The following is a 17823-nucleotide window of genomic DNA, read 5'->3' as shown; positions in this document are numbered from 1 at the left end:
CAAACTTCAGCCTAGCGGAAGCCATGCACACAAACACACGAGACACAAACCCCGCCACGAGTAGCGAGAATCCATCTTTAAGAAGAGGGCAAAGTTGTTCACCACGGCTCGCCATATTCCCTGTTTAGCCGAACACGCGCCAACATTTGTCAGCAAATACAGTAACAGTTTCTTTCTTTTGCGAAATAAATGCAGCAACATATTCATCTTCTATTATACTTACTCCATCTGTAAAGAAATATAAAAATGTTCACATTACTACTTAATGATCTAACCGCATCGATATTTCTTTAAGGAGGGAGTATCAATGAACAAGCCCTAATGATGCTAAACCATGTTATCAGCAGCTGACGGGGGCTCTGGCCCCGGGCCCGGCACGACATGCTCCCTGCAGAGCGGGCAGGTGCCCTTGCTCTCGATCCACAGCGCGAGGCAGCCCCGGTGGAACACGTGCCGGCACGCCGGCACCTCGCTGCACTCCGCCCCGCCCACCAACGCCTCCAGGCAGATCGCGCACACCACCACCGACGCCCCGACCGTCCCTCGGCCGTCCTCGGTATCGGCGGGGTACGAGAAGTAGACCAGCTGTCGCGGCTCCCCTACGACGACCCTCGCCGGCCCCGGCCTCCGATGTTGTGAGCCTGGCCCCAAGCGCCTTCTTTCGTCCGCCGCGGCCTTTGAACGGATGCAACAGATGACTATGCAGACGGCAACAAATGCCCAAATCAGGGTACCAAGGACGCCCTGGATGATGATGTCCATCGTCGTCGTTCGCACTGGCGTGGTCTGTTGGAAGTTGGAACTTCACCAAAGGATCGAAATCACAAACAGCTGGGCAAAAAACTTGTAGCTAAGGGCTGTATCATAACCTTTTTTCCCTATATTTTCTTAATTTCCACGGTTACATTGGTATTGTTGCCGGTGCATACATGCACATCGTCCAGCCCAGATCAAACGTAGCCAAAGCCGACTCTGACGAGATTCCCTTTTTTCAAAACCTCTGACGAGATTCCTAAACCTTACTAGTACTTGGACAGGGACTAGGATGAGCATGTACAATGGTGCTATCTTAGAAGTGACACGTTGGATAAATTATGAGGTAGAGGAGAGAGAACTCATAAGAAAAGGCTTGTCTTCTCTTACTTAAGAGAAGACAAGAGATGACCTCTATATGTCTCACCACGTTTTTAGGAATATCCAGTTATTGAAGATAAGACTAAGAAATGACCCATTATAGACATCTTTTTGGTCATCTCTAAATTATATGCAAAATTTAAGATAGGACTATTTTATCAACCATTGTACATGCCCTACTACTACACAACCACTACTCCGATTACGTCGGTTCAGATTCGCTGAATCTAAGTCACACACTCACCCCTGTAGAACGTAGGTCATGCACGCTCTATCCTTACGAGCACCTCCGAAAGTCTGAGCCAACACATTATCGTAAGATTGACGAAGTCGTCACACACACCTTTGTAGCCGACATGAACGTCTACTCCCACTGAACGCACATTGCCGAAAGGCCTGAAATAAATAATGAAAAATGCGAACATCAATGTCAAGTCTAGGACTTAAACTCTAGTGAGCCGGAGATACCACTGTCCTACTAACCATCCAATCATAGATTGGTTCACTCCTGGTCTTGACTCGTCGAGAATTCACATCTTGCCGATTTACAGATCTCGCTCCACGACAAATCAAATTATTGACTAGATTGTTCGTTGCAATATATCATTCAGTTTTGGTTTAGCGATTTACCAACCATCTGGATTACCACTACTAATCTTGTAGAATACACCATCTTGTGGACTACATCATCCACTCCAGCGAGATATATGCTGGCTACCTCGTGGGTTACACCATCCACTCCAGTTTCATGTAGAGGCATGGCCTCTTAAAAAGACACCTTCGTTGGTTTATCGCCCCCCACATATTTGAACTTGATGCTCTTGCCGAGACACGTAAATGGACGTGCTTCATCTTCAACAAATCCTCAAAGACGAGCACTTGGACATGAGGACGACACATGGAGACAGTGCTAACTCGCAGGCCTAGCTTATTGATTACACCCCCAGGACAATCATGACGACTTTTCGGCGCTAAACCTCGGCACCATTGCTGCCATCAACGATTGCGTAGCATCGCCTTGGCGACCAGAGTTGTCGCCTTCCTCCTTGCCACTTCAGGAATGATGATCGTCTGATCCTCCTGATCACTACACCACCTATTGACTATACTGTCAGCTCATTGCCGCTAAATCTTCGACACTTTAAATCTTCCGGGGCAAAAGCATCTTTAAATCTTCGACACTTCTCTAAGGCAAATTGTTAGAACTTCAGCATTAGATTGATCACATCAAAGGCAAACGCAAAAAACTTATAGCCGGGGGCATGTATCGTCCCACTCATTTACCTTAATTCCTTTCTTAATTTTCACGATTACAACTATATGGTGTCCGCTAATAAGTTCCAGACATGAAGAAAAAAATGGCATGTTGTCTATGTACATATACATGCCGTCCAGCCTTGACCATGTTGAAATATATTGCCAGTCTCTCTCCATCAGTTCATACTTTTGGATGAGTTGGCTGGAGCATTAATTCAATATGGTATCCGAAACATGAGGTCTTGAGTTCAGGACACTGCGGCATACATCGATCCCACCTCTAAGGACTAAATATGGTATCCGAAATAGCAGGTCTAGACTTCAAGACCCTGCCAACGCAGTATTGAAAAAAGATTCTGAGCTACCTACCTAAAAGGATTCAGCGAGGCTTCACCAAACATGTGATGTGTATGCGTGCATGCATGCAGAACGGACACCAGATCCACGTATGTGATGGGCGCTTTGGTTGATCTGAAAGGGTAGCAAACAACGGGAAAATATCTGGTGCTCCGGGAGCACCTAAGCTTAGGTGCTCCCGTGCGACCTCAGCCGTTGGATCTCAAATCCAACAGCTCCTGTGAGATGGTGAACATTTTTGCAAGAAAGCCCACATAGAATCTGAAAAATGCGCGCAAGTACAACAGCTAAATTTGTCATTTTTGTATCTCGAGCAATATTCCGAATTTTGATTTGAATTTTTGTGACAAGAGACATCGATGTTCCGTCGATGTGCTGCATTTTTTTCAGAATTTTTTGAACATTTAAAAAATGTTTTTCGGACATTTGGAGCACCGGGAGCACCCCAAGCGTGGGAGGCACTAGATATTTTCCCAGCAAACAACAGCTTCATCATCCGTCGGCATGGGCTAGATCTAGACCAGTTAAACTAAACCATGGCCTCGGCAGCCGTGAGGGGTTCTGACCCTGCCACGACAAGCTCCCTGCAGAGCGGGCAGGTGCTCTTGCTCTTGATCCACAGCGCGAGGCAGCCCCGGTGGAACACGTGCCGGCACGCCGGCACCTCGCTGCACTCCGCCCCGCCGACCAGCGCCTCCAGGCAGATGGCGCACACCACCACCGACCCTGCGGCCGTCCCTCCGCCGCCCTCCGCGTCGGGCGCTGCGGGGTACGAGAAGTAGACCAGCTGCTGCGGCTTCCCCACGACGACCCGCGCCGCCGGCGCCGGCCTTCGCGGCTGCGAGCCCGGCCACCTCCCCCTCCTTCGACCCATGGGGGGCACGTTATGTCCTTGCTCCACCTCTGCAGCTGGTGCCATGCACCAGATTAGGCAGACGCCCAATGCCGCGACGAGGATAGCAACGAGGGCCATGATGTCCTCCCACATCATCGTGCTCGTTCGTTCGGCGCGGGAAAGCTGCGGGACGCCCCAGCTAGCGTGGTGAATCTGGATGTACGTACTACGTGGAGATTGGCTCCTCCGCCTCTTGTGTGTTTGTTTCTACGGATTTAGTTGGCCGGAGATTTCTTTCTTGCAATACAATATAGGAGCAGTTTTCCATCAGGAGTATATATATCAGCAACAACGGCCGGTGGTCAGGATCTGATTTGTAGGCGGAGTCACATGTTAACTCGATCTGTATCTGGAACGGAAAACAGCGTCGGCACTTTAGCAATCTCACACGTAGTGTTTTTTTTTTCTTTGCGAGGGCACACGTAGTGGAGTATATTACTACATTGTCAACTTTTTACTATTTCTTGTGGGTTTTGTAAGGTATATGCACCAATTCTGTTTTCGGGCTTGCTAAAAATCAGTCGACTGAGATTTAACGAAGTCTCAGTCGACCTTGTTGCAGCATTTTGTTCCATTGTTTGCAACATTTTTTCTTGCCGGTTGCAACATCTGTCTTGCTGGTTGTAGCATGTCGTCCCTCATCGATTGCAGCACATCACCTCATCGGCCGCAACCTCCTTTTTTGACGGTTGTAGCATTTTTACCAAAATAATTGTTACATATGTTGTCGTTGATTGCAGTATCGTTGCAACATTTTTCATCGCCGTTTGCAACATCCAGCCATGCTGCTTGCAGCACCACAGCTACGCTGACGTCACTCGACTGAGACTTCGTTCTAAGTTCTAGACAGACCCTTCTATTTTATTTTGGGGTCTATCTGATGTGACATCTAGTAGTAGTTAACATGTTTTTAACAAACACATAATTTATTTTGGGATCTGTCTAGGGCTCGTTTAGTTGGGACGTACGCACCAATTTTATTTTATTTTGGGGACATTATCCCACGTCAGCAGAGAAATAAGCTCACCCATTGTCCGTTATTTGTTAGTTTTTGTCTCGATTTCGTGCTATTTGTGTGTTTGTGGTGAGCCAAGCGCCCAACCCATAACAACACAAGTATCCTTTCACTCTTCATTAAGTTGCCATAAGTGGAAAAATTAGCCAGCGCATATGCATGTGTCTCCCGGCCTAGTTCCCATCCTGGTGGTGTTTCTAGCATCGTCGGAGGGCATGTGCAGGTTTGTCTCCGTTCAATCTCAAAGGATTCGATCGGCGTTTGTCTTCGGTGGATCCACGTGGATCCTGTCTTTTTTCGTCTGTGTTCGTGTGTCTACATGTTGGATCCTTCCGATATATGTTTCTCTTCATTGGCGGCGATTGTTGTTTTGGTGTGCTGGAGCTATGAGGCCTTAGCACGATGACTTTCCGACTATCTATTACAACAAGGTTTTCCTGACTCCGATGAGGGAGGAGCGAAGACAATAGCGCACCTTTGTCTCGCACCAGTGCTTGTAGTAGTTGCTAGGTGGTCTACGGACCGGAATGTATTTTTTACTTCTAGTGTTATTTGTACTACCTTGACAGTTGATGAATAAATTGAAAGTTTCTCTCAAAAAAGCATACGCGTGTGTGGACTCCTGTAGCTTTAGTCAGGTGTACTAATAACAGTTGCTCATCACGTACTAATAACACAAGAAATTAGGGAGAAAATTGACAGATGTGCATGGAGGAGTATCCCTATGGAATGCATGCATGGTTTGTGTACCGTGGGGTGGTGTGTGGTTGACACACAAGTTATACTCCTCGTGTTTTTTTAACAAGTCAATTGTCTTTGTTTTTTTTTTGAACTTGTGGCACACTTTATTCAACTCAAATAAGGAATACATCAGAAACAAGTTCAGCTAGAATAAACTGTGGAGGATCCTTATCCGACGAGATTACAAAATTAGAATCGTAACAACGTCTAGCTAACTTGTGTGCCACTTGGTTTGCCCCTCTTGAACAATGAGCATAAGATACTGGCCCAATTATTTGAGCTAATAAAAAGCAGTCACTCAAAATCGCCGAATAAGGACTCGGAATGTCCACTCCACCTTGCATGCTAAGATAATTTCGAGACAGTCTGATTCGAAAGTGATATTGGAACATCCAAGCTGGTCTGCAAGCATCATACCATTTTTCAATGCCATCGCCTCGGCGGAAGGGGCATCGAGAACGTGACTAACCAGGGATGATGAACCAGCCAAAGCCTGTCCATGGTGGTTCCGAAGAACGGTCGCAGTAGCCCCGCATCCATCCTCCATAAAGCATGTGTCCACGTTCATCTTATACATGTTGTGACAAGGTTTAGACCACTTCCCTTAAGTAATTTGGCCAGCACTCGAAGCCCCCGCATAATTCATTGTTATCGCATGTATAGCCAGTGCCGATTTAGGAGGACTCGCCACCACTTCCCCCTTCACGGATTCCCTTCGTTGCCACCATATGCACCAGGCACCAACCAATATGATCTCTTGGAAGTCAATTGTCTTTGTTCATCTACGGATCTACCAAGCTTTGTCTGGTTCAAAGAAGAAAAGAAAAAGTCTTTTGGTGTGTTGGGTTGCCCTTTCACGTCATTTATCAGCCTTGGGCATCAACGCCATTTGGGCTGGGCTTTAGTGCGTTGGCTTCTTTTGCGTGGGTGTTACCACTAAGGATTACAGTGTAAATCCACTAAAGAATCCACCACCAAATGAAAAACGAGGAACTAACCTATAGCACTGTAAATCCACTAAGAATTACACTACAATATGCAGTGTAAAATCGCTTACAGAACACTAAAATTACACTAACAAATAACCAGGGAAGTCCAGAAGAGCAATCTCACATTTACATAGTAAAAACCAGACAAGAATGACATGGACAATCTATAGCAATCTCACAGTTACACAAGAACATAGCTGAATTTACAAAAATAGATAGACAGGAGAGCTAGGATATTCACACTAAACCACTAAACAACCCACCTCACTCCAAAAACAGCCCACATCAAACCCCCTCGAATGAACGAACGAAATTCCCACTAAACCTAAGCTTGGAAAAGGAACTACAGAGGCAAACCTAAGCTTGTTCACTTGCTATTCCCGCCGAACACAAAGAACAATACATAACAAACGGCACATGGGATATATAACCTACATCCACAAACAAAGATACTAGTGAATCTAAGGCGACCAGGGGACTTAAGTCACTAAATACGTTCCAGCATGTTCGAATTGAACATTAGGGCATGACAACCCACCGAATTCGAACAACTAACCAGATAACAGATCAATCAAACTACAAGTGGAACCCTAAACTAGCTCACACAACAGATGAGATTCAAATCCACTAACAATGGTACCCGAATACTCCGTTTGTTCTAAATATAAGCCTTTTTAGAGATTCCAATACTGACTACATATGGAGCAAAATGAGTGAATCTACACTATAAAATATGTCTATATACATCCATATGTTGTCCCTATTGAAATCTCTAAAAAGTTTTATATTTAGAAATAGAGGGAGTACATCTAAGACTAGGTGGGGGGAATTACCACACGCAACAGAGAAAGGGGATAGACATGTTAGCATATCTGACCGAAAAACCCCTACACACAACAACAACAGATACAAGGATGAAGCCAAAATTGATGGACATACTGAATCAGAGGATCAGAAATGCCGGTAGGGGAAAATAAGGGCCGGGGTGGGTGCGGGGGCCGAGACATGCTGCAGACCTCCGATGGGGAAAATGGTGGGGGAGCCGGAGGGCCGGCGCAACTGAAGCAAGAATGTCGGATGCCCCCCCCCTCTCTAAATTTTAAAAATTCAAAAAGAAAAAGAACACTACAAACACGGGCCGTAGCGAGGGGAATGTAAACGGGTCTCCCCGGAAATTGAGGGGCCCGATAAGAAAACACACCACCTGAGCGGGCCAGATAAGCACAAATCTCGGGACAGAGGCGGCTCACAAACGGATGAAAGCCAATTGTTTTCATCCAGATGAAAATTAGCAATTCCGTATAAAAAAAGGACGAGAGATAGCAATGTATATATTAGGGATGAAAATGGAGTGGAAAGTTTCCGCTTTTCCGGAAGAAAAATGGAAACGGAGAGGAAATATGAAAACGGAAATGGAAATTTGCAAAACAAAAATTAAAATGGAATTTTTTATGCGGAAACGGAAACAAAAATGGAACAGTGTTTTCTGGTGGAACTGACGTGGAAACGGAACTTTTCGTTTCCGTAAATATGGAATTTCCGTTTCTACTATAGGCCTATTGCTGCTTTTTAGCCTAACTACCAAATAACACACAACGACACAATGAGTAGAATGAGCAGAATGGATCATTTGAGGACCAACTTTTATTACCACACACGTACTCAATTAGACCCTATACGGAATTGTCATGTACTACTACAATACTATCCTATGTTACTAACACAACCATATTATTTTGTAGTCGGGTTAACAATTCCATAAATTTGTTTGTTTTTGTCTATATTTCTCTATGATTCAAAGGGGTTTTAAGTTCTGGTCAACAAACCGTTTTGTTTCTGTGTCCGCTCTGTATTCGCTTTGTGTCTGTTTCCGGTAGTATTTGTTTCCATATTCGTTTCCGGGGTTTCTGTATTCGTTTCCGCTTCTGTAAAGAAAATATGAAAACAATTATGGTAGCACCCAGTTCTGTCCGTTTCCGCGCCGTTTTCATCCTTAGTATATATACTTTCTTCTGAAGTTATTGTTGTTGCGGTGCCCAACCGCTGTTTAGCCCTAGCTCTCCTCTCTGTCGCTCTCTAGCCTGAACCAAGCAGAAGAAGGGAGGAAGGAAGGAGACAGTAGACACGGGAGCAGGCCCGTCGACAAGGGGGGCCAAAGTGGCCGACCGCACAGGGCCCCCAAAATCGAGGGGCCCCCGATCGAAGAGAAAATCAGAGTTACATCGCTTCAGTTTGTCCCGCACGTATCCGAGTATCGATGGTTCGACGCTGTTCTGCACAATATGCGCACCGAGCCCTAGGGTTGCGACCCTCCCCAGCCCAGCCCCCGTCCCCAGTCCTGCCCACGAACGCGCGCGCCGCCTCTCTCGCATCTTCTCCCATGCTCCGGTGCAACGAATCGATGACTGCTGGTCTGCTGCAGACCGCCGCCAGCGGCCGCTCTCCTTTACACCAGCCCCACCCGCTAGCTGCTGCACGCTGGCGCCACTGCACCGTTCCCGGCAGTGCTCCCCGGCCGCCCCAGCCTTCGTGCTGCTGCCTTCGGGCGTCCAGGACTTGGCAGCACCTACAAAGCCGAGAAACAACCACAGTGTGCTCGCTGCCTTGGCCACTAATCTTGGGTAGTTTATTAGACCGAGACAAGATTTGAACTTGCATGCTGTATAAGTTGATTTCTACATTGATACATGTGAAATTGAATTTATATTGAATTGAAAAATTACTGTGTATATGTATGTATTAAACTCAAATTGATGAATTTATCTTACAGAAAAATAAGATGAAGATGGTGTCTACACATGCGGGGAGGCACCGATGAAGCAAGCTATTAATTTGGTATTCTTTTGTATCCATTAATATTATTTGTATCTTTTGTCATGTTTTATCTAGTTTGTTAGATAGTTCCAGTTCTACATATATTGTGCAACCAGTAAATTTTTGTATGCTTTCTTGTGAGGTATTTCTTATAAAGCTGTGATGTATTTTTTGGGATAGTTCTTAAGTTCTATAATTTTTTAAAAATTTAGGGCCTCATTTGTGATTCGTCCCGGGGCCTCAAATTCCTGGAGACGGCCCTGCACGGGAGGGTATTTTTCGGCGCTCGAACGCCACTTCCACGAGCACGAACTCGTAAGCCTCCACCCTAGACACATGAGCAGTACATCGTGACTTATAGCCACTCGGCGACGCAGCGCCCACGAAACGAACTCCAGCTAGCTCTACACGCACGTACGCGCTCTCCTGCCGAGTCTTCCGCCCTCGCGCATGGAGCCACCAACTCCACCACGCGACTAGGTCTCCACGTCTCGCTCCCGCGCTGCATTCGCCACGCTCAGCATACTCCGGCCCACGCACAGGACGCGCATGTACGCGCTCCACGCGGGCGAGCTCCAACCGAACGCCACGGCCACCCTGCTACCGCTGCACTACTAACTCACGCACATACAAACTCCATACACAAGTCGGACTACACTGGACTATTCCCAGACACTCGCACGGACACCACGCCACGGACTCGATGCAGCTTAGACTGCACCCGACGCGTCCGGTGCGCGCACGCACACGCACCCGACGTGGTTGCCCCCGTGACGTCCACGGCTTATTCCTAACATTCACCCCCCTAAGCCATGGCTCAGAGGAGTCTGCCGTCTTCAACGCCGGCGTCCGCCATCAGCGCGCGCTCCGCCGCCGGCTCCCTCCGCAACCGGGGACAGCCGCGCTCGCCGCACTTGTAGCAGCGCCCGCGTCGGTTGCCGCCATTGCCCGACGCCACGCTCCGCCCGTCGTTGTCGTCGCGCGCTCCTCCCTGCTGCCGCTCCCGCGCCCGCCACTGCGCCATGGTCAGCAGCAGCTAATCACCGCCACGCACGCTGCCGTCTTGTCCACGGCGCCGAACCCGCTCGTCGAACGCGCGCAGCCGCCCGAGCGCTTCGTCGAACGCCATCGTCGTCGTGTCGTGGGACTGCTCGATGCCGCGACGACGGGGAAGAGCCGATCCGGCACTGTATCCAGCAGCTTCTTGACGAGCGCCGCGTCGCCCAGCGTCTCCCTGAGGTTGGCATACCTCGCCGCGAGCCTCCCGCCGTACACGTCGAGCTCCTCGCCGTCCGCCATCTTCATGCGGTCGAATTCGCCGCGCGGACCCGATCGGCGCCAGCCTCGCTGATCGGCGCCGACGAACCTCACCTTCAGGGAGTCCCATACCTCCCTGGCGGTGAGCTTCGTCGACACCTGCAGCAACACGTCCTCCGGCAGCGCTCCGAGCAGCAACGCGCGCGCCGTCTTGTCCTTCCGCGCGTTCACCACCGCATCGCCCGGCGCCACCGCCTCCCACACGGGCGGGACAATAAACATCTTGGTGGGTTAATCGTCAAGCTGGACACGGCCTCAAGAACATAGTACATTCTGTTTTTTCAAAATGTTTCACAAGCTCTAAAGCATAGTTTCATTTGATTTTCGCGGCAACATCAACATCTTTGTTTCCTTTCACCGTATGGTTTCTCCTAGACCATCATATCCTTGGCAGCCGAGAGTGGCGCTGACCCCGGCACGATGAGCACCCTACAAAGTGGGCACATCGCGATGCATTCCCGGCAGTACGCGTGGCCGCACGCCGGCACCTCGCTGCTCTCCTTCCGGTCCTCCAGAGCGTCCAGGCAGATCAGACACACCTCCGATGCCCCTCTCACTCCACCGCCCCCCTCAGGAAATACCCAAGCCGTGGCTTCTCCACGACGACCGGCTCTGGCGCTTGCCCGGCCGGGCTACCGTGCTGCGCATTCCTTCGAGTTGGACCTGTGGCGGTGACGACGGGTGCCACTCCAGAGACGTAATTGCCCTCGCGCAGGCGCAGGCGCCGGCGTAGAGCACGTAACATAAAAACACGAAAGCCGGCCCGAGAACGCAAGCTAGGGCGATGACCAGAAAATGGTTGATCATAGCCGTCGTTGGCACGCTCTGGTCGATCGGGACGCCGAGATTGTTTGCTTTATATGGAGTAAGGCCGGACGGCCGGTGATCTCTTTGGCACGCTCTGGTCGATCGGGACGCCGAGATTGTATAATTAGCTGCCGCCGGTGATCTCTTTCTTGCAGTATATATGGAGTAAGGCCGGACGGCCGGTGCTCTAGCTTGATTACGCGTACGCATAAGGTGAGTTAGATATGGACCGTGTGACTTTGTAACCGGAATGTGTTAAAAAAAGACTTTATGACCGGAAGGTATGGTTCAGAATCAGAAAGGCAACGCATCAAACAAGCCCGGCCGTATGCTTTATATGGACCTTATGCACATACCATCTTGTGCAATTGCTATTTCTTGGGTTCCTAGGTCGGGCCTGAGGAAACATCGAGGACTATGATAATCCACCGCAATGTCACTTAGATGTAACATTTAGGCCCTGTACAATGCATGATGCTTAGGGATGCGCTAGCTTAGTAAATAATCGACACAAAAACTCATCTTGGATGGACATGCTTCTGAGATAGTAAAATAGCTCATCTTGGATGTGCATTCAAGGCAAAAATACATAAATAATGTTGACGGCCGGTGATGATGTCAGCCACCAAATAAGTGTGATAACGACACCAACAAAGCTAAGCCATTGGATATGAGCCACTGCGGTGGTGAAGAGGCTCCATATCAAGCTCCACACTGATCTTGAGGGGATGAAAGCAACGACGCCACACCTAGGGGTGGAGTCACTTGGCCGACGAGAAAGAAGGGGTGCTCCGAGCTCCTAGTTGCCATGATTGATGACGAGGTGGCTTCGCCACGAGCTCCAGTCGCCAAGGCCGACATGGAGAACAACACGCCAATTGTAGGGTCTCACATCCTCCCACTCACGCTAACATGATGATGTTGTCAAGTAAGGGATCGATGGTGGTGTAGAGATTAGAGGAGGCAACACGGGTAGGTGAAGGGGAGATATGAGGGGAGGGGAGGGAGACCGGTGCCAATGGAGAGAAGAGAGGAGGCGACACGAGAACGAGAGGACGGGTAAGATGAGGGGGGACAGGGTGTAACCAATGTCAATGAAGAGATAAGGTGAGGAGGCATGGGACCAGAGCCAGGGGTGAGGTGAGGGGAGGCAGGGCGTGACCAATGCAGCCCGAAAATGAGGGGAGGGGAGTGGCGCCGACAAAGCTAAGAAGAAGGAGGATATATAAGAAGAAAAGTGGGACAAGAGTGGAGCTAGCGGTTTGGTGCGTTCTTTCTTTTTCCTTTTGAAGCAAAAGTTTGAAAAATGGTAATTCACACGTACCGATAGGCGTACAATGAGTTAAATGTATGGGTTGCAAGAACGTGGGTGACGGCGTCCTCGTTGACCGTGAGGTGCATGTGGTGATTTCTTCAGTCCCAAGACCGCGACTCAATCTCTACGTGTATCCGTTCATATGGATATATAAGTGTATATGCGTGTCTGCAGTGGCGGAGCTACAGTGCGAAATATGGGCGGGCCGGTACAAAGAAATGTCCATTATTTTTTTCAAATTGGCCTAGTCCAATCTGAACCCTGCACTGTTTTTGCTTTGGGCTGGGCGGGCCATGGCCCATCCAGCCTTGCTGAAGCTCCGCCGTTGGTGTATGTGAATGCGCATGTCTTTGTTTCTAAAAAATTGCTAGTTGATAAAAAAGACACGTAAAATTCAATGCATAATAAGGATGTTAAAAAATGATACAAGAGAAAGCGATGATTTACTTTCTTCTGAAGATATAACAATAAACATCTTCGTGGGTTAATCATCAAGCCAGACACGGCCTCAACAACATAGTTTATTTTCTATTTTCAAATGTTTCACAAGCTTTGAAGCGTAGTTTCATTTGGTTTTCACCGCGGCATCTTTGTTTTCTTTCACCGTATCGTTTCTCCTAGTCCTAGACCATCTCCTCGGCTACCGAGAGGGGTTCTAACCCCAGCACGACAGGCCTCCTGCAGAGCGGGCAGGTGTTGCTGCTCCCGATCCACAGCGCGAGGCAGCCCCGGTGGAACACGTGCCGGCACGCCGGCACCTCGCTGCACTCCGCCCCGCCGACCAGCGCCTCCAGGCAGATCGCGCACACCACCACCGACGCTCCCCTCACTCCGCCATCCTCCTCCGTGGCGGCGGCCGCCGAGTACAGGAAGTACCTCAGCTGCGGCTTCTCCACGACAACTGGCTCTGGCAATGCGTCGCTTGGACTTGGACTTGTGGCGGCGACGACCGCCGGCGGCGGCGCCGGCCCGGGCAACGGGTGCGACGTGATTGCACTCGCGCAGGGGCAGGCGCAGAGCAAGCCACATAGAAACGGCCCGAAAACACAAACCAGGGCCAAGACCATAAAAGGGTCGACCATGGCCGTCGTTGGCACGCTCTCCTGGATCGGGACGTGGAGATTGCTAGCTTTTCACGGCTTTATATCAGTTGCCGGCGGTGATCTCTTTCTTGCAGTATATATGGGCTGGTAACTACGGCGCAGCCTCTCCGGCCGGTGCTATAGCTCGATTACGCATACGTATAAGATTATAAATGGAAAGTATGCTCTTTTTTCACAGCATTATTAAGTGGAAGGTATGATTCAGAAAGGCAACGCAAACACGGCCCGGCCGTTTGCTTTTGGGATCTCATACACATACCATCTTGTGCAACTGCTATTTCTTGGGTTTCTATAGGTCAGATACGAGGAAGCATCTGGGACTATGATAATCCACCGCAATGTCAGTTAAATGCAGCCTTAGTTGCGCGCGTGTGCGAACTTTGTTCATCGTGTCCATTTTTATGCAGAGAAGATTCGCTGCAAGAGGTTCAAACAGTTTCTCTTAATTACTAGGGTTCAATTGTAAGTTGATTAGTATGGTTGCTTGTATATATAAAAAAGATATGTTTTTCATTGCTTGCGGTTCTAAAGGAGAAAAATAACCCCCCCCCCCCCCCCCCACCCCCCAAAAAAAATCTCTAGACTCCCTCTTCAACTTGAAGGTTGAACTAGTTCATTTAAACCACAAAGGGCCTAGCCCAACAAGGAAGATCCAAATGTTCGCAAATGCTATATACCCCCTCTGTAAGCGAATATACGACGATTTAGATCACTACTTTTGTGATGTAAAACTTCTTATAGATCATTACTTTAGTGATCCAAAACTTGTTATATTTGTTTGTAGAGGGAGTACCACTTACTATGAGTGATGTGAAATCGCCTCACATGTGGTAGTTGGGTGTATGGGCTTGTCTAGGACAGAAAATCCACTGTTTAACCAGCAACATCTTTGTTGTGACCTTATTAGCACACACTTTGGAGAACATTGTGATAATGAACATAATCCAAAGTTGTTTCTGTACAACCATTTCTCTCACAAAATGGAAGTCAATTTACATACGTTTCGTGCAAGCATGGTGACCGCCGGTTGAAGCTTTTTCGATGGGGTGAAGATTTTCCCATGCCGGTCACAACATTAGTCAAAGCCGGTTCCAGCACGTGGTGACCACGGTTCCAACATTTGTCGATGCCGGTTCCAACACGTGGTGACCACGGTCGCAGCATCTGCCCATGCCGGTTCCAGCACGTGGTGACCACGGTCCCAACATTTTCGAATGCTGGTTCCAGCACAAACTGACCGCGGTTGCAACATCACAACAGGCTTGGTCGCGACCATGGGTCCAGCTCGCCGCGGTTGCTGACATAGCTTGTCGACCCCATGGTTCAAACACCACAAATCGCCGCCGCAGGTCACCGTGGATGCAGCTTGTCGGCTGCAGGTGACTAAGGATGTGGCAGCGGGTTGTAGCAACGATGGCGGACGGCGCCATGCTCGCGGCAACCGGAAATCGAAGGAGGAGGGGCTGCCAGCTTGGAGGGGCGCCATGCTCGCAGTCATGGTGTTGGTAGCAAGGAGCAGCACAAGGTGTGCCAGTGGGATATAGCAGAGAAATTTGGGGACGGGAAAAAGAGAACGAGATGCGAAAAAGATAAGACGAATCTGTCAGTTGATGGGCCTACATAGCAGATGTGGCTCTCCCTGCAACCAATCAGACGCGCGCGAGCGGGAGCGGCCAGCCGAGCATTTCGCGGGTCGGCCGAATGCAAACGTTTCCCCATTAAAAAAGGCTATGACGCAACAAAACAATCTAATAATCAGCGAGTCGACCGAGACTTGACGAAAACTCAGTCGAGGGAGTTTTAGCAACCCCGTTTCTATCGATAGAAATCGAAGAGGGAGTTGTCTTTATAAAAAAATTGAAACTATTCACAAGCTTTGGAACGTAGTTTTCCTTTGGTTTGCACCGCAACTCCGGATGTCTTCTCTCCTAGCTAGACCATTGCTTCGGCTGCCGAAAGCGGCTCAGACCCCGGCACGATGAGCTCCCTGCACAGCGGGCAGGTGCTCCGGCTCCTCATCCACAGCGCGATGCACTCCCGGCAGTACACGTGCCCGCACGCCGGCACCTTGCTGCACTCCATCCCGTCCACCAGCTCGTCCAGGCAGATCGCACAAGCCTTCTCTGACGCCCCCCTCACTCCGCCCTCCTCCGCCGCGGAGTACATGAAGTGCCCCAGCTGCGGCTTCCCCGCAACGACGGGCTCCGGCATAGGCGCCGCAGTCCTCTCGTGCTGCTGCTCCGGCCTCGCATCCCTTCGACTCGGACCTGCGGCGGCGACGACCGGCGGCCTGGGCGACAGCAGCGACGTGTCGCTCCTCCTTCGGCCCGCGGCCGCCTCCAGTCCACTACAGCAGCAGGCGGCGCAGCAGACAAGCACCCAGGACAGCCCGACGCTGCAAAATGCGACGATGGCAATCAGCGAGTCGTCGTCCATGGCCGTGGACCGTGGTTGACACGTTTGGTCGCCCAGGGCGCACGTGGAGATTATTTGTCTTCTACGTACGGCTTTGGCCGCCGGCCGGGGGTCTCTTATGGAGTAGCAACGACGGTACCCTCCTCCGGATCGACTCCCTATAACGCGTACGTACAGTAGAGGGCGAGCCCGACATGGATGCCAATACGTCGGTGAGTAATTGGATTGGCATGCCATGTTTGTTGCATCATTTTTTGGAAGGTGTGATTCACAAAGGCAACACATGTTGGCGCCAAGACCCTAAACCCTAGCCTGCCCTAGCTCTACCCCTCTCTCTCTCTCTCTCTCTCTGAGCTCTCTCTCGCTGTGGCACGAACCAACAAAGAAGGAGGAAGGAGAAGGAGACAGTGGACACAGGTGGTTTTTGCCGGCGCACGAACGACCTTTTCTTTCTCAAGCACGAACTCGATCCGGCGAAACACGGAGGAGGGAGCAGGCTTTATACGGGCGCGCACAGACGCGCCGCGCCGCGCTCCCACGCACCCCCCACGCCCCGCGCTCCCGGGCTCGTGCACCCGACGCGCACGCACGCAGTCGCCACGGCCCGAGTCCAGCGCCCCGACGCGGTCACTTCTCCGCGCATCTCGCCTACACACAACGGCCCACACGCTCGCACGCGTGGACACACACGCACACACCCTTGGTCACGCACGCACCCGACCAAGCCTGCCACGGGCCGAGCCCGACGCGTCCACCGCACGCACACACGCTTGGTTTGGAATAGTAGGCGAGATGCGGGTCAACTTTGGTCGGGTGATGTGACATCCACTTTATTTAACATTTTCAGTTATTTAACATCATTTTATTGTTTGATGAAAAATTATTTGTCTCATTTACTACGAAGATACTCACAAGGAGTTTGCGCGAGATGAATTGTCGATACACGTGAAAAGCTGGGGTAAACTTGCTTTTTGTTTGCAAACGAGCCGTGGTGTGTGATGTCTTTTTATTCCAACAAAGAGTGCCTTGATTGGTTTGTAGGCCTCGCTTTGCCATCTTTATAGACAGGCCACACACGAGCCTCGGCGGGAACAGGACAAGAGCCATGCCTCGTCTGATCACCATGAGAGGTTGCTCGCTCCCCAAGGGGAAGTTAGAGCTAACTCGAAGACCATAGCCACATGGAGAAGCCGCCACTCCCGCTCCGTGGGTAAGTCCCGAGACCACTCCCCGAGTTACTCCGAGTGAAGAGACAACAACTCTCAGCTATACCCTTACCAATGTGGGGGTACCGCGGAATTCTGATCTAGATAATCATCACGTACGTCATTTCTACATTTTTCGTCTTAATTTTTCTCTAACATGCTTCGTCGTCTATATGCTAACGCTGGTTAGTTCCATGGCCTACTTGGCTCCGGCATCGTAATCCTCGCGTGTGCCACACGATATCGACAACAAAGTTAGGCAATATTCACTACAGAAAAAACTACCTTTGCCGTTCTGGCTATTTGCCGAGTGCATTTTATCGCGCATTAGGTAAACAAGGCTTTTACCAAGTGACAAGAAAAAAAATACTCAACAAAAGAGTAAAACTCGATAAAGACTTTGCCAAGTGTAATTGGTCTTTGAGTACTCTGGATACTCGGCAAAGAGGCAGATCGCAG

The 17823-nt window shown here is 49.9% G+C and overlaps 3 protein-coding genes across 3 annotated transcripts; all 3 read right to left on the bottom strand.

Moving 5' to 3' along the window:
- Nucleotides 1-327: 327 nt before the first annotated feature.
- On the bottom strand, nucleotides 328-762 carry LOC109766223 (RING-H2 finger protein ATL39-like). Its single transcript, XM_020324992.1, has one exon. It carries the CDS (start codon nucleotides 760-762, stop codon nucleotides 328-330), a length of 435 nt encoding a protein of 144 aa, XP_020180581.1.
- Nucleotides 763-3277: 2515 nt separating this feature from the next.
- LOC109766221 (uncharacterized) lies at nucleotides 3278-3739 on the bottom strand. Its single transcript, XM_020324991.1, has one exon. The coding sequence runs from the start codon at nucleotides 3737-3739 to the stop codon at nucleotides 3278-3280; it is 462 nt and encodes a 153-aa protein (XP_020180580.1).
- A 9525-nt stretch (nucleotides 3740-13264) lies between these two features.
- Nucleotides 13265-13723, bottom strand: LOC109766220 (probable E3 ubiquitin-protein ligase RHA4A). Its single transcript, XM_020324990.1, has one exon. It carries the CDS (start codon nucleotides 13721-13723, stop codon nucleotides 13265-13267), a length of 459 nt encoding a protein of 152 aa, XP_020180579.1.
- Nucleotides 13724-17823: the final 4100 nt, after the last annotated feature.

Source organism: Aegilops tauschii, chromosome 1, assembly GCF_002575655.3.
Source record: "Aegilops tauschii subsp. strangulata cultivar AL8/78 chromosome 1, Aet v6.0, whole genome shotgun sequence".
Taxonomy (NCBI): Eukaryota; Viridiplantae; Streptophyta; class Magnoliopsida; order Poales; family Poaceae; genus Aegilops; species Aegilops tauschii.
This window is presented reverse-complemented; position numbering and strand designations above follow the sequence as displayed.

Coding starts and splice junctions, on each gene's coding strand:
- LOC109766223 (XM_020324992.1), bottom strand. CDS start 762: ATGGACATCATCATCCAGGGCGTCCTTGGTACCCTGATTTGGGCATTT.
- LOC109766221 (XM_020324991.1), bottom strand. CDS start 3,739: ATGATGTGGGAGGACATCATGGCCCTCGTTGCTATCCTCGTCGCGGCA.
- LOC109766220 (XM_020324990.1), bottom strand. CDS start 13,723: ATGGTCGACCCTTTTATGGTCTTGGCCCTGGTTTGTGTTTTCGGGCCG.